Source organism: Chlorocebus sabaeus, chromosome 7 (assembly GCF_047675955.1).
Source record: "Chlorocebus sabaeus isolate Y175 chromosome 7, mChlSab1.0.hap1, whole genome shotgun sequence".
Lineage (NCBI taxonomy): Eukaryota > Metazoa > Chordata > Mammalia > Primates > Cercopithecidae > Chlorocebus > Chlorocebus sabaeus.
The window spans coordinates 97,068,328-97,092,266 of NC_132910.1; the positions used below are offsets into that span (position 1 = coordinate 97,068,328).

Consider the following 23,939-nt stretch of genomic DNA (forward strand, 5'->3'; position numbering starts at 1 on the left):
AATGTGTTACATGTGTCGGACATCAGGGTTTTATCCTTAAAACTCAGAATCAGTAGGCTTCAGCAAATCTGTTTTTTAAAAAATTTTTATTGATTTTAAGAAACAATGTGCTATAATTTTGAGGATCACCCTTTGAGAAATGCTGGTCTATGGTGTCCATCCCAAGGGCTCAAGATTATAAAGCTACATACTTAAGCCCTTCAAAATCAGAATTATTGAATAGTAGAGCTAGAAGAGCCCCAGAGATCATCTAGTCTGAACTTTTCATAGCCAGTGGACTACAGGGTTGAGATGTTTCACAGCACAGGGCTCTTTCTGCAGAACTCTCACTACAGCTTAGCATGGTGGCTAATAGCTAGGTCTGGGCTTGATTTCTGGCTCTGCCACTTGGGATCATGTGACTTGGGCAAGTTATGGATCACTTGGGAACTTCCCTTATCTAGTGTGATTGTGGAAGTCATGTGAGCTGGTGCCCACAAAGTACTTATGGGAAGTGACTACAGCAAGCTGGTCATGTGTAAGTTCTTGATTCTTTCCAGCAGATAAGGTATAAGCAGCAGATAAGGTATTCCAGCAGATAAGGCCAAAGGAAGTTTAAGGTAGGTGAAGCTTAGCTGTACTACTCTAATTTTGCCAGCAGGTTTTAATGAAAGTAGTTGTTGCCCCCATAGAAGTTTTTCTTTTCTTTTTTTTTTTTTAAACTCCACATATACTAGTAGTTGAACACAAAAATATTTTATGCAACCTACCCTATAAAATGGCAGTCTCAGCTTGGACTTTTTAGGTGCTCTCAGAGCACCTTGCATGAGAGGGTCCCTCAAAGCTACATAATGTCATTCCAGAGCAGAATTTGGTGATCTTCCAGTCAGGTTCAGGAAACCACAGATCCTCCCAACAGTAGCTGGACACAAAATGAGGTAGGGATCACTGTAGCACATCCCTGCTGGTTTCATATGCAGACTATGGGATTTGTCAGATTCTTATAGCAAGTGGAAAGTGTCTCTCAAACTTTTAGGCAGTCCACATATCAGTGAGAACCCATTTATTACACTGATCATGCAAAGTAAAAAGTCAGTAATTTCACCAATCAAAACCTGTTTCTGAATTCATTATGCTAATTAGTAACGTCTCTGGTTGATAGAGAGATAACAAAAGTATTTGTTGTAGCTGCCTCTGGAGTATTTCCTTTTTGATAAAGTTGTGGCTGAACACTACAGTGAGAATTTTCTATGACAGCAATTGGCTGTTCCTGGCATTGAAGTCTAAACTAACAAGTACATACATAATTGCCACACTGACCACAGAGAAGTATTTTAAAGTAAACTACTTTATGTAACTAGCACTTAGCACAATGTTTACCTATTAAGTACCTAATTAATGTTTGCTGCTATTATTACTATTGAAAACGTGTTGAATAAATCAAAAAAGTATACAAACTCTGTTATATAAGCTGAATAAAATAATAATCTAAATAAAAGTAATCTTACATTATGCAAATCCAGAATCACTTTAAGTCTTAATTTAGCTCTGCTTCCTACATGGTATCAGAAATTTGGGTTAAAGTTCAGTGAAGGCCTGGTGCAGTGGCTCATACCTGTAATCCCAGTGCTTTGAGAGGCTGAGGTGGGAGGATCGCTTGAGGCCAGGAGTTTAAGACCAGCCTGGGCAACATAACGAGGCCTCAGTCTCTACAAAAAAATTAAAAAAAAAAATCAGCCAGGCATGGTGGCTCAGGCCTGTAGTCCCAGCTACTCAGGGGACTGAGGTAGGAGGATGGCCGGAGTCCAGGAGTTGGAGGCTGCAGTGAGCTATGATCATGCCACTGCACTCCAGTCTGAGTGAGAGTGAGACCCCTATCTTAAAAAAAAAATGTCCGCTGAAAAAGGGACAGCAGAAGCCAAAGCCTACATGGTGACTATTTGAGGAAGAAGATAAAACCTTCTCCCTAAGCAAGCTATAATGCAATCTTTTTTAGACCTTAGATTACAACCCATTAGTGAGCTGCAAAATCAATTCTGGATCACATTGTAAAATATATTTCTAAATGTAGATTGTGGTTAAAAACATTTGACATGGGGGAGGAAGAGAGCATGAGAGTATCAGGGCAAACATCTGGCATATCATTAAGATGAATGATACTTGAGGGTCAAGCTGGAGATCTTTCAGAGAAGCTTTAATATCTTTAATTTCATACCTGCTGTCTAGAACCCTGGGGACTTTCTAAATTTTGATTACAAAGTCTAGATATGCTAGCAATGATTTTCAGATACCATATTCAGAATAAAAAATCCAAACCAAAAATAGTTCAAAAATCTCTAAAGAATATTATTGTATTACTTTGTTTGAGAACTCCCATTTCTCTCTTTATGTGGATCAGAAAATAATAGCACAAAATGACAGACATTCCCTCAGTTTTCTTTAGCCTGCTGGTAAAAAATCTACTAGGTCCATAATTTTAGCAACATCTTTAAGAATCTGTCAAATGGCAAAGACTCCCAAACTGCCTTTCCTCACAGAACTGTAACTCTGAGGGAAATTGCATGACAGAAATATATTTATGGCTCCACTCCAAAGATTGTCTTCTATTTTCTGTCGTTCCTCTGGATTTCTATTTCAACGTTAATGGGTTATTGTGAAACAGTAATGTGGCTCTTAGTTTGCAAGAATGGAGTGCACAGTGTTGCCTCATGAAAGGTAAGGCTGGCTCACTAGATCGACTTTAAATAGAATATAACTTTTTATTAATAATAAAGAAAATGTAAGGAATGAGTATCAGTTTATGACTGGGCCACATGGAGATATATGTTTATGGGAGCAATTACAGATGTTAAGTATTTTAGAACTGTCTTATAGCCAGCAGTGTAATCAGAAATAATTTTCTTTTTAAACAATTAATACAACAATTCAAACCCATGCCAAGATTGAACATTTATAATACTTGGACCCAGTAGAGCAATTTTTGGTCTTCAGAGTGTTTCCATATCTTATAATCCAATGCAGTTCTGGAAGTTAGGAGGCTTGGAATACAGTTTCTGGGATATTATCTGGGAGAAGTTTAAAGATTTTTTTTCTATGCTTTCATTTATTTGTATGTACAAGAAGGCAACAATTACTGACTTGCTAATATTCAAGATTGTTTAGGTAACATTATCTACAGGGTTAAGAGCTTTAACCTTTCAGCCCAATTGTAGAGTAGTTTTATTAAGATAAGATTCTTTATGTACTAAGTAGAATAGGCTTTGTGTGAAAATAATACTAGAAATGCAAACTTTTGTATTTCAAATCAATTTCCTCTTGACAAAATGACTCAAATGTTATTAAATGAGATTTTTAGTCCAAATTGTAGGTAATTCTTTAACATACCTAAAAAACTTCCAATCAAATGGAAAACAAGATCCTTTTAAGATTGTGTTTCTCCTAAGACAGTCTGGAGGGTCTGAAGGTATTTTTTAACCTCTTTAGGAAGAAGCTATAGACATATTTCTTTCCTGTAATACGTTAACATTATTTATATAAGTATTCCTTTCAAGAACTTATTGCTTTTGCACACATAATAGGGAAACTTGTTATTCTATAGAGCAGAAATATCAGTCACAGACTCACAGAAACTTAATACTGGAAGGAATCTCAAGTATCATTTTGTCCATCTTTTCATTGTATGAATGAGGAAATGAGGCCTATAGCAATTAAGTGATTTGTACCAGCTTTTGGTGAAAGAACTGGAACAGGAATCCAGACTAGAATCAGGGATGTGCTCTTTATCCTATGTCTACCAGAAAGCTATATTCTTTTAGCCTAATGCATAATTTCTTGTCATAGTTCAGCTGTGTAACTGAAACTAGACCCATAATTAAGTACATATAAACAATGTAAGAAATAGTTGCCTTGATTTGCCTTTGTACACAAATGTCTGCAAATGGCAAGATATACAGTGGACTTTTAATAAGCATTGATGATGATATTCTATTTAATATTTAATTAGCATTCATTCAATTCGGAAGTACTTTTGGAAATAAGAAGTTTGGAGTCTTGCCATTGACTGCCAGTAGTCAGCTGACATACTCTGAGGTTATGTGCTTTCAGTTTGCTATTTAAAAACATTAAAAACTAACACAAACATGTTTAACTTAAGGACCTCAAATGTCCTGAAACATTTGCTTGCTAAATGTAGTGAGAAAGTTTTCTGCATATATTGGAACTCTAAAAAAGCAAAGTGATTTGAATACTCAAGAGAAAAAGATAAATAAGACGAAAGTAAAATGCCAATTCCACAGGATATCTTGGATCTAATTTCTTTCTTGATGAGATCTATTGACTGTGCACTGAGCCATTATTAACTAGGATACAAGCTGTTCTTCAATCTCTGCTATGTAAAATATCTTTTCATTATTATATAAAAATTGTCATCAAACTAAAGAATAATTTGGGAGGGTTCATGGCTTTTATGGCAACCCACAGCAAGTGATGCTGTCTTGACAAAATATAAAATTACCTCCAACCCTGAACTGAAACTATAGGAGAGCAGCAAACAAGCCCTGTAGTATTGTTTTAGATGAAGCACAGTGATAGCTCTGCACTTCCTTCAGGCCTCCTCTTTCTTCCTGAACGAACTCCAGGGAATGGCATCATGTCAGGCTTTCCAGATGGATTATGTGAAGCCATAGCTCAATGTCATTTTCAATAGGAAGCCTCATAATTAAAGGTCAAATAGTCACTTCATCTGCAATCAATCAATAGAAAAAGTACTAATACGAAGAACTAATCAATCAATGGCAAATGCACTAATAAAAGCAATGAATCAAATTCAGTATGTGTGTAGATGCAAGTACAAGGAAGAGATCGAGATAGGGCAAAAGCAAGAACAATAAAATAAATCGAAGGTGTATATAAGAGAATACTCAGAAAGCTTCTCAAGCAAGAGTTTTCATCTTTGGTTTATTAGTTACATGGTCGCCTTTTGGCCTGCAATGATTTATTCTTAAATACAAATACTAGATATAATAATGAATGGTATTTTATATTTCACTTAATGTATTCTGTGTGAGATGTTAAAGATGTATCTACACATATACACACACATATATATATAAAATCAGAAGAAATACTATAATAGTGACTGCAAAGGGAAAGATACATTTTTAAAGTGCTAAATAGGTATATTATAATCTGTTATACTTCATCTTTGGTCAGCAGTGAGAGAAAATATAACTCTAAGTGATATTACCTAAAATTTCCCCTTGCTTTCTGGACTATGAAGTCCTCATACTCCTTGTGATGTTCTTGCACTTCCATGCAGGGATGTTGATATTGTGGAGGCTGTGCATGTATGGGATCAAGTGGTATGTGGGAAATCTCTATACCTTCCACTCAATCTTGCTGTGAACCTTAAACTGCTTTTCAAAATATAAAGTTTATTAAAAATAAAAATAAACAAAAAATAATTTCCATTAGGACTATTATCAGCCTATATCTCAGGTCACTGTCATGGCCTATCCTCTGTACCAGAGATGTCAGGTCACTAGTAGAGGGTCACATGCATTGGATGTTGTGAAAATGGATACAGTACATTTATAGTGCTTACCAAGAACATTCTAACATTAGCATCTAAACATCCCTTGCTGTATGGGGAAATAGGGGTGATCCGTCTGAGATCTGAAGCAGCAAAGAGGGCATTTTCACAAATACTATGTAAGAGACTGCAAGACAGAAGCCAAATATTATCAAGTGATGACAAAATATTAGAGTTGGAAGTAAAATTACCTAATTTTAGAACCAAGGAAACTGAGGCCCAGGAAAGTATCAGTGGAAGAGCCAGGATGAGTATTTATGTCTTATAATTCCAAGACAGCCTATGTCTATCATGTTATGAAAGTAGCTAAGGATTACATAGATACTACACTAGTACAGCATCTTATTGGAGGATCTACTTCATGGTAGAACACTACAAAAGCAAACAGAAATCCAATTTAACCCAAGCCTTTTTAGCAAAACAACTACTTCATAGCACCTATCTGTTTGCTTGAAAATTAGCTTTTGGAGAGTAAAAAGGACAGAAAAATATGACTTTAGGATTAAGAAAAATAAAAAGACAAAAAACCCTTATAGAAAAGCACACTGATCACACCGCTGTATGCTTCTTGGGTATGCGTTTTGCTCTTTGTTCAGCACAATCAGCTCTAGCACAGAACAGAGAAACAGAGAAAACCCTTTTTGGTTTTCCTGACAAAAGCAAGTCATTAGAAGTATCCAGAACTTAAAGTAAAAAAAAAAAAAGAAAGAAAGAAAAATAAGAACAATCTTCTGAATAGAAAAAAAAAAAAAAAAAAAAAGTGGGTCAGGTTTGCAAGCCCATTGCAGAAATGTGGGAATGGTTTCAGCCTATGCTTTAAGGATACAGGCTCATTCGATCCCTGCACTCTGTGTATCTGAGGAGTCTGGCAGCACCTGCATCTGGACTCACTAACTTTGTAAAAGTCCCTCAGGTTTTAGAAGACCTGAGACAACAGACAGTACCTGACAATAACACACATGGGAAAGAAGTGTAAGATGATTTCTTTGAAGTCAACAACTAAAATACACTTGTTTCATGAAAATCTACAAGACAGGGGTCAGGAGACTAGAACCTTGGGAGTGGTAACATAGTTGTAACTAACATAGTTATTAATAATCAATAAGAATAGCTACACCTTATAGAGTACTCACCAAGTGCCAGGCAGCACAGCAAGCTATTAGATGGGCTCTCTCATGTAGTCCACAGCAATCTATTTACAGTATGATTATTGCACACATCTTGTCATTTATTGACTACCTGTTAGCAAATTTAAACCTGAATCTTTACAACAGCCTTACAAAATGAATGTTATTCTGCCCCTTCTACAGATGAAAAGGCTAAGCTTCAGGGAAGTTAACTGCTTTGTCCAGGGTCACAAAATTAGGATTGGAATACGGCTTTTAAGACTGTTTCAACTTCAATCTAATGATGATTATAGCTACACAAATACAAAAAAAATATATAATTTATTCAAATAAGCTGAAGCTCTCAATAACAACTGCTCCTAAGGGTTTGTCCCATTTCGAAATAATTTTCCAAGCTTGGTAAGACTGACAGCAGACCAGCAGACAAATATGTTTGGGATTAATAAAAACATTATGAAATGTCTTCATTTTCTAGTTCACAGACTGAATTTCCTTAACATAAGCAGACTAAGAACAACGTAATGATTCTTCATTCTCTTAAGTGACTTGTGCCAAAATGTAGAGAAATTTTTGATATGAGTTTTTGCCATAACATGCCCACCACCCCAAGGAGTTTTTGACTGATGTATATTTCAATAAAGCTTCTGATTACTTAATGACTTTTAATGACTAAAAACATAGATTCTGGATGTCTAACAGGTTATTGGGATAATGCCACTAATTGGATAAAGCTAAGTAGAAAATAGCACTTTTCTTCTTAATCCATTTTTGTCCATTAAATAAATACTTATTTCACTTTTAGTGCTAATCAGATTGAGTTAATGATAACTATATTGTTTCTTTACAGAAATAACATTCAGAAATGAGCATCAAACTAATGTCAATATCAAATTAGAGTAATAACATTATTTCCACCTTGCTCTGAGCTGCTGGAAAATAAGTTAGTCTTTTCTGGGGACAATTCTAGGGCCTGCCAAAGCAAAGTTTTTGCCAATTCCCTATTTAGAAGTAGTTTCCACAGCATCTCCACCCCTCCTCTGATGTTAACATTCTACATTGATAATCTTTTATGAGAATTGAAAACATGATTATAAATTAAGCTAAGTTTTACAGTATTAATTTTGGCCCACAGAGATTTGTTCAAATAACGGAATTTCAAATCTATGACCCACCCTCACTTTGCTACTGTTCCGTATCTAACAGTGTGGACAATATCCCATTCTGTTTAATTTGAAGAGTTCTTTGAATTTCAAAATCATAAGATGTAACTATATGAGGGTAATATATGGTTTTTAACTCTGTGAATCACTTACCCAATGTGAGGGATTTGTGTGTAGAACAGAAAATGATAGCCACTGTGTCTGCTGGTGTGAAACCCGAATTATTCCTAGGGGCAAAAAAAGATTTTGACAAATACTTTTATAAAAAGCCAATTTAACACATCTAAAATCAAATGTAGTACCTACCTTTATGTTAACATCCCTTTGATCAATCCTGGTGACAGTGGTAATTCTACACCCAAGTGTACAGAAGTGTCTGAATTTCTTTTTAGAGAACCACTTCTGAGTCATTTATCCATGAAAAGGAGAACAGTTGTAAAAATGTGTGGTGGAGGTCACCTAAGATCACGTATATAATCAGCCCCTGGAGCAGGACTGATTATAAAAATAATGCAACAAGGAACTCTAAGTTTCTAGGTTACTACTTGATGTTTACCCAGTGGCTTGAAAGGATTAATGTATCTCTAAAAATGCTTCTTTCAAGGAGCAACACATCCTTTTGGCAGCAAACATACACTTAAGAAATACATGGTATGAACAAACATTTAACATTATATATTTTAGTAAAAACAAATTATCATTTTTTGAGCAGTATCATGTATCAGGTACTTCTCTAATGTCTTTACATGTAAAAGCAACAACCCCAAAAGGCAAGTGATACAATGTTCCTATTTACAGAGGAGAAAACTGAGGTACACAGAAGTGTATAACATACTCAGGGCCCATGGTAGTAAGTGACAGAGCCAGGATTCAAATAGAGTCCAGTTCCTAGGCCTGTTCTTAATTACTATATTCTACTATTGTTATATACTATGTTAAACATTTAGGGGAGTGAGTCCTTGGAATTGGATGTCATAATCAGATTTCCTGTTTTAGATAATAAGGGTTTAGAAAGCCAAAAAAGTTAAAAATGTCATTGTTATGATTGTGCCCTTATATTTTAGAAACTATTCTTTGCTGTGGAGTCAGGATATCAGGATTTGACTATATAGAGTCTATTCATTCCCTGCTCTGAACTTTGACAGAAGAGTTAGCAAATGGAAAAATGCTCTAGAAACTGACTCCATGTATACAGTTGCAAATATAACAATGTACCTGATTTTTAAGGCTCCCTAATGAAAGAGACCCAATCATTTCCCTTAGTAATCTCATCCCATGGGAAAAAAACTCTTCCCTAAATAGATCCCGCATCCTGTTTTTCTTGTTGTACATTCACAGGAGGAGAGAAGAGCTCCACGCCCCCCCTCCCCCCACCCCCGTGCTTCCTCATCCCCTGTGCCTGTGTCTAGAGAATATTTAAAATGGCCTTTGGTCTCTCTTCTGAAAAGGCATGCATGTTTCTGCTTCCTAACCAGTCTTACTTCTAAGCTCTTTCTTGATAACTTTCAAACTGAATTTTTGGTGTTTCACTTCAGTTGAGGATTCCCCATGGATGCATATCATATACTCTTATTGAGTATAATAACACTGGCTTATTGTTTCTACATTTTATTCTCATATTGATATTGTAATACCATTCTTGTTTTTTAAACATTGCACTACATGGCTTTCATATTTCTTCATCCCTTTATTCCTCACAGTAGGCCTAATGGGGAAGGAGTTCCATAAGGTTCCGTAAATGCACGGGCTGAGAGATGAAAGCACTACAGATATATATGAGAAAGAGGAGAGGAGAGAGAAACAGAGTGCTTTGCGGCTGAAAGAGAAGGATCACCTCTAGCTTGGCAGGGAAAGTAGGAGATGATGATAGAGCACAAATAACCTTCTGGGAAAAAATAACAATTGAGCTGAGCCTTAAAGAATAGATTTAGACATGTGCAGATGTGTGTTTTAGATAGGGGACAGTGAGACTGCAGTACGGGAGTAGAGGGGGCAGTTGGCAAAGAACAGATTCTTCAGGCTGACTTGTATGCAGGGACACTGGCTTATGATTAGGAGTACTGAGTTGATATGATGGGATAAGTGAAACTGCTGAGGACTTGGGACAGTAGAATGATATGAGTGGATCAATTCTTAAGGAGCAGTGATCACACAGCAGGGTATAAGACTGAAGATGGTGAGGCTGGGCAGGAAGCAGGGAGCTCTAAGGGCCTAAAGAATCATAGTGAGGACAGGAGACGGTGGAAAGAGACATGCAGACAGGATGAAAAGGATTTCTGTTAACTTCTGTGCAATAGTACCTCCCAACAGATCAACAGTGCAGGCTTTTGGAGCAAACATGCCGGATTTTAATTCCAGGCCATCCTTTTGCTCATATGTAGAATGAGTATAAGACTCTCTGACTCTTAGGATCAATTGTGGGGATAAATGCCAATGCTTGTTAAGAATGTGGAACAATGTATATGTCGAACACAAGCTAGGGGATATTGATATTATTGCTTTGAGAGAGAAGAATCAAAGAGAAATTAGAAACTTTGAGCATATGGAACTGAGAGGAGCATTAAGGAAACAGAGAATTAAAGAGGAGGCTCAGTCAGCCCTGGGAAGGAGGCCAAGGAGTTGATGCTGATGTATACTGAATTTGTAGTGGTGAGAAGGACTGAGTTTGTATTGGTAAGAAGGACTGTGTTTGCAGTAGTGAGAAGGACTGAGTCTGGAGTGGTGAGAAGAACTGAGTCTGGAATACCGAGAAGGACTATGTTTGGAGTGGTGAGAAGGACTGTGTTTGGAGTGGTGAGAACTGTTTGGAGCAGCGAAAAGCACTGTGGAGTGGTGAGAAGGACTGAGTCTGGAGTGGTGAGAAGGACTGAGTCTGGAGTGGTGAGAAGGGCTGAGTCTGGGGTGGTGAGAAGGACTGAGTCTGGAGTGGTAAGAAGGACTGAGTCTGGAGTGGTGAGAAGGACTGAGTCTGGAGTGGTGAGAAGGACTGTGTTTGTAGTAGTGAGAAGGACTGTGTTTGGAGTGGTGAGAAGAACTGTTTGGAGTGGTGAGAAGGACTGTGTTTGGATGGTGAGGACTGTGTTTGGACTGGTGAGAAGGACTGAGTTTGGAGTGGTGAGAAGGACTGAGTTTGGAGTGGTGAGAAGCATGAGTTTGGAGCGGTCAGAAGGACTGAATTTGGAGCGGTCAAAAGGACTGTGTGTGGAGCAGTGAGAAGGATTGTGTGTGGAGCAGTGAGAAGGACTGAGTCTGCAGCAGTGAGAAGGACTGAGTCTGGAGCGGCGAGAAGGACTGTGTGTGGAGTGGCAAGAAGGACTGTGTGTGGAGTGGCGAGAAGGACTGAGTCTGGAGTGGTGAGAAGGATGAGTCTGGAGCGGTGAGAAGGACTGAGTCTGGAGCGGCAAGAAGGACTGTGTGTGGAGTGGCAAGAAGGACTGTGTGTGGAGTGGTGAGAAGGACTGAGTCTGGAGCGGCGAGAAGGATGAGTCTGGAGCGGCGAGAAGGATGAGTCTGGAGCGGCGAGAAGGACTGAGTCTGGAGCGGCGAGAAGGACTGAGTCTGGAGCGGCGAGAAGGACTGAGTCTGGAGCGGCGAGAAGGACTGTGTGTGGAGCGGCGAGAAGGACTGTGTGTGGAGCAGCGAGAAGGACTGTGTGTGGAGTGGCGAGAAGGACTGAGTCTGGAGTGGTGAGAAGGACTGTATTTGGAGTGATGAGAAGGACTCTGTTTGGAGTGGTGAGAAGGGCTCTGTTTGGAGTGGTGAGAAGGACTAAGTCTGGAGCAGTGAGAAGGACTATGTTTGGAGTGATGAGAAGGACCGTGTTTGGAGTAGTGAGGACTGTGTTTTCAAGAAATTGGGCAAAGAGAAGAAAAGGGTCACAGGATATTTGACCATGACTATAAAGAGAGAATGAAGACACAGCAGAGAGAAATACCTGATGAACACAGGTCCCCAAAGAGACCTGAGAAGCCAAGAATAAAGAGGTTATCTGGAGCAGGGCATTTCCTATCATATCTGAATTGGAAACAAAAGTGAACACGAGGAGTGAAAAATATGGAGATTTTTCAGGCAGAGAACGGGCAAGCAGAGGCAAGTTATGTCAGAGATTTTACTTTCTTTGTAAAGTGTGAGCCTATTTGGAGTTAATTCCAAGGCTGGGAATCAAAGACATTAGAAAAGTTTGAAATTGGCAGGTTGTAGAATATGAATTTCAGTCAATTAACAAGGAATAAAAAAATTTCCATGCAGGAGTCAGTGCCCTCCGGTGATTGTAGAACATGTAATGTGATCAGCTGGCTTAGGTGGGGGATGTTGTCCAGAAACGTTTGTGGTGCTAGGAGCACTTCAAAAACTTTGTCTTTTGTGGCCCTTGTTTGTATCATCCATGGCTGCATCTGGGTTTATGCATTTAGTTTTCTTCCTAGAGTCTGGCAATATATTTTTCCTTTAGTAAACTTTGGCTTCATATCTTGTTCTTTTCAAGGTTATAGCACTTTTCCAATATGTCATAGTCTCTCTGGTCAAGGAGGCTCTGAATTAATCTGGCCCTGGCCACTGCTCATTAGAGCAGTATTCACAATGTGGCTAAAGAGGATATCTGCAAGACATGCTTACTTGTCCTCTGTTTCAGGTAAAGAGACTAAAGCTAGGGCCACACTGGGAGATTTCTGGCTCACTGCTCTCAGTAACACTGCTCTACAGTTTTATTGACAAAAAGTCCATCAGTGGGAAGGAGGATTAGAACCTTAAGGCACAAAAAGGGAACATTTAAGGTTAAAAACAATATTCCTCCTCAATAGGGTTGACTTGTACTCTAGCTACGTAGGACCGGAGTGCTGTACATCAGGGAAAGCTGATAGAGCAGACGCTCACTTAACCCTCTGTTCAGGAGGGTGGTAAATTACCATAGCATAAGCATTATTGAGCACTTTTCTAAGCATGTTGCAGCCGGTATTACTTCCTTCTCAGAAAAGCCGTACAAATAGTGTTATTGCTCTGCTTTTTCCAAAAAGGGAACTGGAAACACAAGTAGGTTAAACAACTCCCCTAAAGTCACACAACTGGTAAGTTGGTTGCCCCAAATCTTGGTCATAAGTTTGCCTTTTGAGAAACAAAATATTAAAATGAAAAACACTACAAAATGTAATGGGTGAGAGCAGCTATCTTGGTAAATAATCCACGCTTAGACATACTGTCAAGGGGGACTTCATGGTACAAGGTCATGACAAGACCCAGAAAAATCAAGTGTCCTGTACATTATATTTGAGTAGTAATGACTAAAATTATTTTCACTGATTAACATCTCTATTGTGTCTGCTCACATTCTTGAAAGGAATCACATTACTATTTATTTTCTAACTCTACCTTATCTCTTTTTAATATTGATTTTCTTTTTATCCTGTTTTTAATGATTCTTTTGATCACTTTGCCTTCTCTTGAGATGTTTATTTCCTTTTCTTCCCAACTGGTCTTTTTATTCTCTCTTACAAAGCTTTCAATCAGTGTTTTCCACATAATGTTTATTTTGCCTGCCTTTGCAGTACCCACAGAGGAAAACATGTCAGGTTTTACTAGTAGAATCACAGAATGTGGAGCAGAAAAGGTCCTTTGAGATACTTCTGTCTAAGCCCACTATTTTCAGAGGAGGAAACTTCCATGTGAAGTCTCTCCTTTGTTAACCTCGGTACCTGTGTTTTGTCTCTGCTAGTTTTCAGAGAAGACCTCTTCTGTCATTAGTTCAGTGGCACCAAACAAGCTACCCAGGTGCCAAGGCTTAGTTGCCTCCTCTGAAATGGTAAGGAAACTTACCATTAATGATCATCCCCACCTTCCTTCCCTGCTTCCCTTTCCCACTCTCCCATCCTGCTTCTCCCAGGGCTACAGTGAAAGGCAGATTGAGATATCTGACTGGAAATGTACTGATCAGAATTAAAACACATATACAAATATTTGTTTTCTTCCTTTTCCTAACAGTTTCTTTTGCCACTCTAATGACAATAAAGGTTTCTGTTACTCTAGTTATCAGCCTACCAAACTTTTTAACTTTTTATATATTTTTAAAAGATGCCCAATTACTGCTTTCCTTTTCTAAGCTTTTTCAATGTGTGGTTTTTTGTTTGTTTTGTTTTGTTTTTTTATTTGCAGTTTCCCAAAGTTGCAGAATGGTTAGGTCATTGGATAGCTGACTCTTGGTTTGATGAATCAACTCATTTCCTAGCAAGGGACAGAGAAAAGTAAAAAATAATGTATTACAAAGCTAGCAAAGCTAATGCCCCATCTCATTATTATTATTATTATTATTATTATTATTATTATTATTTTGAGACGGAGTCTTGCTCTGTCACCCAGGCTGGAGTGCAGTGGCATGATCTCAGCTCACTGCAACCTCCGACTCCCAGGTTCAAGTGATTCTCCTGCCTCAGCCTCCAGAGTAGCCGGGACTACAGGCGCATGCCATCACGCCCAGCTAATTTTTGTATTTTTAGTAGAGATGGGATTTTGCCAAGTTGGCCTGGCTGGTTTCGAACTCCTGACCTCATGGTCTGCCCACCTTGGCGTCCCAAAGTGCTGGGATTACAGGCATGAGCAACCACACCCGGCCAGATTTTTTTTAAAGAATAGAAATTCTTGGGCTGGGCACAGTGGCTTATGCCTCAAAAAACAAAACAAAAGTACAGAAATTCTCCAGGCAAGCCAGGAATTTGAGAACAGAGAATGAGGCTACGTGAGAAGTAATTTAGGCTTCAGACAAATTAGAAGGAAATCATTAGTAGATGATTATGGCAGGGGACAGGGCGGGAAGAGGGTGCAGAGAGGGAGAAATGATCAAGCTATATGCTGTCGTTTATCAAAGAATGTGCAGGTTTGACCGTAAGTCAAGGAAGTCAAAAACCTGACAGATGGCTAGTTGCGGTGAATCCTGCCTATAGTCCCAGCACTTTGGAGAGGCCAAGGTGGGAGAATCACTTGAGGCCAGGTGTTTAAGACCAGTCTGGGCAACATAGCAAGAGCTTGTCTCTACAAAAAATTACAAGTTAGCCAGGCATGGTGGTGTTTGCGTGTAGTCTCAGCTAACTCAGGAGGCTGAGGCAGGAGGATCACCTGAGCCCACGAGTTTGAGGCTGTAGCAAGCTATGATGGCATCACTGCATTCCAGCCTGGGCGACAGAGCAAGCCCCTGTCTCTAAACAAAACAAAACAAAAACCCTGACAGAACCTCGGTGAATGCAGAATAAGAAAGAAAAGAAGGGTTTTTAAATCACAGATCCTTATGAAAGTCCAGTCTTCTCTGTGCTGTAAATTCTTAATTTCAGTTCAACTAGGTGTCACACCTCTGCCACCCATGCCTCCTTTAGCAGTCCCAGTAGTGGCTGCTCTGTGTTCTATTTTTCAAGAAAATTTTAGTCACTAACAGGAGATCTGCATCCTACTTCATTCGATAGGAGGAGTGGTTCTGATGATCACTTTTGCCACAAGCACCAGCAAACAAACTGCCATTGAAGGCAAATGTCTTTTCTTAGGTGATATAACAAGCCATTTACAAAAAGAACTTTAAAATAGCTCCTGCTTTCAGACTTACCCAATTAAGTCACATTTTCTCTGTGACTTAATGGCTCCAGGCTTTACTCTTACTTCATAAATCACAACCTCTAGCTTGGGAAAATGCTTCAAATTATATCAATCAATAAGTTTTTATTGACTTTTTCAATCAGCCTAGTGCTATACCAAGTGCTGAGAGAACCAAGTGCCTAATGTGAGGCCTGTACCATCCACTGCTCTGACACTTTTCCAAGCCTTATAAACAGCATAGGCTCTTTCCCTTGTGGTCACTCATTGCTATCCCCTGGTGTTCATGGGTTTTGCAATCTGGTTCAAGCCTATCCTTCCAGTTACTACTATTTCTAATCTTCCTCTATTCCTATTGTCTCACCATATCTTGATTTTTGTATGTGTCCACATTTGCATTATTGCTTCTTCTCCCACGAAGAACTCTCTTGGCATCTCTAACTGCTGAACAATTAGCCATTTTGTATGGCTCAGGTCAAGTCCCATCATTTCCATGAATCCTTGTTCTATACTCTCTTGGGAAGTGCTTCCTTCTTCTTTGAACTGAATGCAGGTTGGCTTACTGTACCACCCAGAGGACACTTGGGTTATCAGTGCAAGATAGAAATCACCTCTTATTTGTGTCATTCCCTATGGTAACTTTCTCTAACCAAAAGTTCAAGTAATATTTGTAATGTATAATAAAGGTTTGCATTGGAGGTAAGCTTTTAAGAACAGGAAGGAGGAACCAGGACATGGAGACTAATTTGGATATGGGGACTGCCTAAGCAAGGGACATAAATGAGAAAGCATGAGGTCTTTCCAGGGAGCATCAAAGATTTTACATCAACCTAAAGCTTAGACAGCATGAATACTAGTAGTGGTTCATGAGACTGGAAAATAGACTAGAGGACCTTGTCCCCCAAAATAAACTTCATTCTATAGGCACTGGATAACCATTAAAGATATCTGAACCAGAGAGCCATTATCTGAAATCTAGTCATTGGAAGCACTATGAAATGCATAACAAAAGCTGGGTGTAGAAATGGAATTAATTATCGGTAAGATATCCACTGAAATAGCCTAGAGAGAAACAGGCAACAAGAGCCTGAATTAAGGAAGTAGCTTTGGGAGCAGAAAAAATATTACAGAAGTCAGATCGAGAAATTTAAAAAAAAGTGATGTGAAGAATTTCAGTTTGAGTAACTCTGAGGATGGTGGTTCACTAAAAATAAGGAAAGAAATAAGAGAGAAAGAGGCAGTTTTTGGTAAAAACATGAACTCCATTTTGAATATCTTAAGTCTAAGGTCTTGTTAAGACAGTCAAGTAAAGATATCTAAATGGTAAGTCAAAAATAGGGTTCAAACTCAGGAAAAACATTACAATGGATGGTTTACACTTGAAAATTATCAGTATGAAGCTAACAGTTCAAGCCAGTAGAATGGAGGGGCCTGCCTAAGCACTCGACGTGGATAGACAAGATAAGGCCAGGGAAAGACCCTTTGTAATGTCTACAATTTGAGGGTGGCAGAAGGGAGGCAGAATGGTCCGGGAGACAGGAGAAAAACATATGTAAAAGGAGAAAAAAATATAAATGTGTGTAGTGGCATAGCAGTCAGGTAGAGAGCACGATTCCTCATTTAGAAAACTAATAACAAGAGATACCAAATCACTTACCTTGTTGAAAAGATGAAAGTTAAAAGCATAAAACTCAGCTGGATAGAAAATACTGAAGAAAAAAAGATTGAATCTAAATTAGCACTCTGAAAGCAGTATTTGTAGCATACTTATTGGTATATTTGTTTTATCTATAGGTTTACTTATACTTGTTTTATCTATAGGTTTACTTACTTTACTTATAGGAACTAAAAAAGAAAAACAAACAAATAAACCAAACAAGCATGCCTTGCTAAACTGAAATAATCATTCAAATTAGTGGGACTCAGTCTGTTCTTACTGATAATATCCCCAGACACAGTCTTTGTTATTGAGGGAAAACATAAAGTCTCTTTAAGATTTGGTTATTTAATGTGGTCAGTTTAGAAACAGCTGGTTTATACAATGACTATTTCTAGCAAATATCACAAATGCAGTAGCACATAATATACTTTAGAATAACAAAAGATTCTTTGATATTGCAACATTAGTAACAGTTGTCTTTGGGATTATAGCATAAATAGAACAAAAGGTTGCTTTTTGAGCTTTAGCAGTTTCCTGCCTTTTATAGTCTGCTGCTTCTCAAAATGAAATGATATTACTTTGGGTAAATTTTATTAGAAAATATGATGTAAATATTCATATTTTAACCAATGTAGCCAAGTTATTATGCTTAGAAATAACAGTATCATAAATTATAAATCCTGTTTTTAAATCACAGTAAGGCGTAAGATCAGTTTAAAGTTATTATAAACTAAATTGGTGACACAGTGCTCAATCTAACATTTGCATCTGACAGAAATTAAGGCTTCTCTCATCTGACATCAACTACTGTAAATCAGAAAATGGGGCAGCAGACTCAAAAACAAAGGAAATTAAGATATAAGTGTAAAGCCGATGTATTTTAAAAGAACAGAATAAAGTCACTGAGTAAATGTAACAGAAAATTAAGCATTCATTTCTAGTCAAATTAACAGTAGACATGAATTTAGAGAACACACAGTGCTACGCGTTGCTATTGAGGAGACTGAGGGATAGCCAGGCTATCCCATTTGCCAACTTACTTATGAAAAGTATGAGAACAAGGCTGAATTTATCCAGGTCAATATTTGGGTTAGAGAACGTGTCACAGAATGTTGTGTAGATGATCATGAGGAGTACACTGCTGCTGATAGCACCAAAAGGAGGCTTCTTTCTCTCAAGCCAATCCTTGATGTATCTTCGGACAATCTGAAATACAGAGATCAACAGGTTGCCTCTTTTCAGAGACGTAGGGAGTTGAAATGGGCATCACAAAGTGTTTCTGACAGGAGAAAGACATAAAGGAAAGAGAATAATTTGGTTGATGGCCACAGTGGATTTCAAAGCTTCCCTGCCACACTACTCTTCTTCTGGGGAATTTAACATTTGTAGTGCAACTTCCACTGGGTGTCCATAATGAGAGTATATTTTCAACTGCATTCAAATCCATCCTTAATCATGCCAAATGCTCTTTGCTAGCTGTCACTGAGATATGCCCATTAAGCCTCCCCAAAGTTTATCTCCTCTGCTGATCCTAATGGATGTGTGTAATTATCACAGTCCCTTTTGCCTCAACAGACAATTCCAAGTGCAACTTTGGGAATCTTAAAAATCTGACATCTTCAAGAATTTCAAGACAGTAGATAATCGAAAGTGATCCATGGAACATATTAATATTTAAAATGCTAGCAATGCACCAGAAGTTTTTAATTAAATTATAACTCATGCTTGAAAAGCAAAAGTGCATGTGTTGTGGGAGTTTAAATAATTCAAACTCTGAATATCTAGAGTTTTTGTGAATCCAAAGACAAATGCCATTTGCATACTTTTAGAATTCCAGAATTAACACTTAAAAATGAATAAGCCTGTCCTAACTTTCCTACAAAAGGATCAGTGAAATATAAAGTTATAGAGCAATTCTGTCTTATTTTAAAATCAGGTCATCTGAATATTAGTGATAACTTCTGTTTGGACATAAAAGTGAACCACTCTACTTAAAACCTTATTTCACTTTTGAAAGAAGCTGTACAAGTCCTATCATAAGGACGATAGCTGAGACATATTAAGTTTTGAGTCACTCATTATCCTGCATAATTGAACATGAGAATTCACAACAGGCTGAATTACCATGGATCCATTAGCAATAATGAGGTCAGGGAACTTCTCCTGATAAGGCTGATGGGGTTCTGTCATCATGTACTCTGTCACTAAAAAGGCTTAATTCGCAATGGAGCATATCTTTACAGATGCTCAAGAATAAAATAAACTACTCTCAATAGAATCTTTGAACAATTGGCTGTTGGATCAACTTCAGCTGTTCTCAGGGACTCATGAAGTGAACTGACGGTGTATTAAAGGCAGTCTTGGCAGAAAGCTGACCATTTGGTACCAGGTATACGTACAAAACCCTGAAGGTTAGGTGGCGTGGGAATAAGTGGAAAGTGTGTTAGATATTAAAAAAATTGTAATTAATTTTCTTTAAAAAAGTAGATCTTGTAATTAAAGCCACACCTGGATTTATAAAATATTATGGGGTTTATTTTTGGGAAGGTGGGGGGAGTATAGAAGTGATCCCAAACCATAGTAATTTATCTAGCATTCATTTCTTTCTTTAAATTTAAAACACAGTGATGTAGAGAGAAATAAGAACAGTCCTGTCACACAGCATTATGGACTGATGTATTAGAACACACATTTTGGATAATAGTGCTATAGGTATCATGGGTATCCAGGTGTCTCCATGATCAGATATGTCACCAGGGGTGGTGGGTAGCTGGTTACTGGAAGGCTACAGAGGGACTTCATTTAAAGGGTCATTTCATAATCTATTGTGTTTGGTAGTATAAAACTGGTAGCTGCCCAAATTTAATATAACTCAACTCCTTTAGGAAATAAAATAAATGGAAATTACATGAAATTATTGAAATTGTTGCTGCCCTTCAATCTTGTTTTAATACACAATGGTTAAAAACACCATAAAAGTTCCTCTCTGCAATAGGTTATAGAATGTATGATCCCAATTCCAAAAATAAGTGTCTTCCTCTCCTACCAGCATTGCTCTCCAACAAAATAAATAAATATGAATGAGGTGCAACTTGTAAGTGAAAACCACTTTAAAACCCAAGACAAATCTGTAATAATTAATCAACCATATGAGCAATACAGATGTCCCTTGGTATCCACAGAGGATTGATTCTAGGACCTCTGTGAATACCAAATCCACTGACATTCAAACTCCTGATGAAAAGTGTAGTGTTTGCATATAGCCTACATACACCTTCCTGTATACTTTAAATCATCTCTAGATTACTTATAATACCTAATACAACTATTTACACATGTATTATACTGTAGCAGGTTGTTACACCGTATTTTAAAAATTTTGTATTATTTTTATTGTATTGTTATTTATTGTCTTTTCCCAAGTTTTTTAATCTGCAGGTGGTTGAATCCACAGATGCAGAACCCAGAAATACAAAGGGCCAACTGTAATTTGATTGAGCTAACCTAATAATCTCTTTCTTCATTGCAAAGTACTTAGAGTCTCATAGTAGAATAGGACTCCCTCAGTATGGCAAGAAACAGGGTCTCCCAGGTCCAGAATCCTTCTAGACAAAATGTCTTTCTTCTAAACACTCCAATAAATTGATGGTGGATACCTAATCTCAATAAAGAAAAGAACTGGAAAGTTGGGAATGGATAGATGTACAAGTAAAACAGTAACTCTAGGGGAAAGCAGATTGTCTTTCAGCATTTCCAGTCTTATTGTGATATTTGTCTGTATTTTCTAAGTAAACCCTTTTATATCTTGCCAGGTTGCACAGAGCTTTTCCATCTTCCTCTAAAATTAAATTCACAAAGCAGCTGCTTTTGCACTATGTAGCTAGACAGGCGTTAAAATGTTTCATAAACAAAAACTGGGTGAAGTAGTGTTGACATGCCTCAAAGATACGCTTTGGATATAAACTCCAGGAAACCTTATCTTCTCTTAGTTTAGCCACTTACACTTTTGATGCAATCATTCTGTATTTATCAAGAATTCATGTCATTTTAAAATTCTCCAAACTTCTTTGCCTTATAGAAATCTTTAATAACCTTATAGGAAACAGCACTTTGCTTGAGCCAGATCAACACAACCTGATATAGATGCCTCAGAATTCTCTCTTGGGAAAAAAGAAAATCCAAGATGAGGTGGGAAAAGGCGTTCTTGTGAGGTGGCCAGTTCTATCTTCCTTCAGAATCTATACTAATTCATTTGCCCTCAGACCTCAGAGAAATGTAGGTGTTCAAAATTAAGTGACAAATCCTCATTAACCTGTTTATTTTTCCCTGTGAAGAGAGAAGGAAAAAATCTTCCATAGAAGCTTTTTTATTTTGTTGTCTCACCTTCAAAACTTTGATTTTCTTATTCTAAATTAAATAGCAGGAAAGGATAAAGGAAAACTTAAATTTGACTCTCTGTGCTTCTAATAAATGGAGCCATATATCAATTCCTGCATGATTTCCAAGCTGGAAACCTGTAAAAATGACACGTCTTCAGTGTAGAATGTCGATTCACTGAGATAGATATAAAGTATAATACCCATCATCTTAGTTTTCTTAATTTTTTTGTTAAAGTATTTCCTTGCTTTTTGTTTCTATTCTTTCTTTACCCTATTCATAAATTGATTTTTGAGTAAGGATATAGGATAGATAATGTTTCATGTTAAGTGTCTGAATTTTAAAACATTTTTCTTTAAGGTGGTTTCAGTTTGTTTCTTCAATTTTTATACTCTATTGCACGAAATCCATATAGTTTCATAAAGTTTTGTTTCTATATTAATATTCTGTTGCAATATAAAGTCAGATATGAAATCAAATCCAATTTCTATAACACTTTTCTTTATTTTTATTAAATATTGAGTAGATTCAAAAGAAAACACTTTGCAAAAAAGCATAAACAATAATAATAATAAATGGGCACAATGAACACTTATTATCTACCTCACTCTTTGAAAATTCTTCCCCCCATTACTTCATTTCATTCTCATGAGAAAGGTCACACACTATTATTCTGCAGAGTTTACAGTTGGAAACAGACACAGAGAACCAAGTCAACTCGCATAAAATGCTGAAAAGCTAGGGAGGTGGCTGAGTAGGACTACGACCCCTATTTCCTGAGGGAACCATGGCACAGGAGTTCAGAGTACAGACTCTGGAGCTACAGTGCGCCTGACTTTGAGTCCTGGCTCCAATCCTTACTTTGTGATGTTGGGCAAATTCCTTACTTTCCGTGTGCCTCGTCTGTGATATAACAGTAGTTGTCTTGAGGATTAAGTAATTAAATAAATATAAAATGCTTTACAGACCGGGCCTGTACCTGGTAAATGATCACTATTCTTATTTCCGAGTCTCAGTTTGATGATGTTTCTATCCCTATTTATCAGTACACCTCACTGTTACTTTTCTCTCAAAGCAATTTTCAGGTGAAGCAATGAAAACTGTTCATATCTAATATAATGCTATAAGTGTAAAACTCTACTAGTATTAATAACACTAGCTTCAACTTTAATGGAAGACTATTTAACATGAAAGGCCCATCTCAAACTGAAACAAATCACTAATGGAAAGACCAGAGAATGCATGAATGATAATGTATAAATATGCTTTTTTATTATTAATTTATAGGGAAAAAGTAGGTTTTAGTGTGCTGCTTTAAAAAATATTCAAGTTGGTGGAAAATAAAAAGTGGTAGAATTTCTGTTTCATTGTTTATTTGTATACCACTCTTAAATATAATGCACAAAATAAGTATTTGTCTCAAGCACTTAGATGTATTGAAAAGGTTTGTTGGAAAAGAAGAGAAAATGCTATGATGGCACAAATTTTCTTTCTTTCTAGATTGACAGAGGAACAATCTCCTAGCCATCTATGGAAAGATTAATCTTATCTCAGAGTCATAGCACCTTCAGGGTAGAAGATATAAAACACTTTGTTCTACAAATGAGGAAAGTAAGGCCTAGGAGCCGTGTGTGCAGCCAAGCAGTGAGGAAGACCAAACTACACCTCCCATCAAATCAGAGTCAGTGAACAATGATTTAAACCAAAAAGAAGTATTGTATGGGGAAACAGAAAAATAAAATTCACTCTCAGAAATATAAATCACAAGTTGAATGATAAGCTTTTATCACCAATAAAAGATTAAGAAAAATATATTCAGCTCATACTTCCTAGTCTTTTCTTCTCCCTCTAGTTCCCATTTTCTATTTAACCAGTAATAATAAAACCTCATTTTAAAAGATGCATGTAACAATCCATACAAGTGTTTATTTTCATAATTCGGCACTCCTAGTTACAGTTGTGAAAGTAGCCTGACATGCAGTACACCTGATTCCTCTGAACTAGCACATATGTGTACTGCTAACAGGGGTCCTCAAAGATTACATGACACAGTTGAGGAGATTAAGATTAATCAGGAGATTAATTAAGATTAATCAAGAGATTAAACTAAGCAGACAAGGTCCCTGCTCTTATGACACTAACATTCTAGTTTAAGAGAGAAATAAAAATCAAAACAACAAATTAACAAGAGGCAAAATAATGATACATACTAAGCCACAGTTTAAACTAAATGATATGATAGTGACTGAGTTGCTACTGGGTAGTCACCCAAGGAGAGGGTGGGGAAAGGTCTTTCAGAGGATGTGAAAGGTAGCAAGGTGTTTCACGCAGAAGGAATGGTCAGTGCAAAGGTTCTAAGGCAGGAACAAGACTGGCATGTTTGAGAAACAGAAGCAAAGTCAGTGAGACGTGAGTACAATGGGCAAGTGGGAGAGTGTTGGGGAGGTAAAAGGGACTTGAAGATAGAGGATAAGGTAACA

General features: G+C 37.5%; 1 protein-coding gene across 4 annotated transcripts in view; it reads right to left on the reverse strand.

Annotated features, from left to right (window-relative positions):
• SLC10A7 (solute carrier family 10 member 7) overlaps nt 1-23,939 on the reverse strand; it is a 255,660-nt gene that overhangs the window by 21,097 nt on the left and 210,624 nt on the right. For all 4 annotated transcript variants that reach the window (XM_073017660.1, XM_007999927.3, XM_073017661.1 and 1 more), the window contains 3 exons: nt 18,123-18,288; nt 17,080-17,131; nt 8,010-8,083 (listed from right to left, as the gene is read on the reverse strand). In XM_073017660.1, coding sequence (XP_072873761.1) covers nt 8,010-8,083; nt 17,080-17,131; nt 18,123-18,288 — 292 coding nt within the window. The remainder of the gene's footprint in view (nt 1-8,009; nt 8,084-17,079; nt 17,132-18,122; nt 18,289-23,939) is intronic.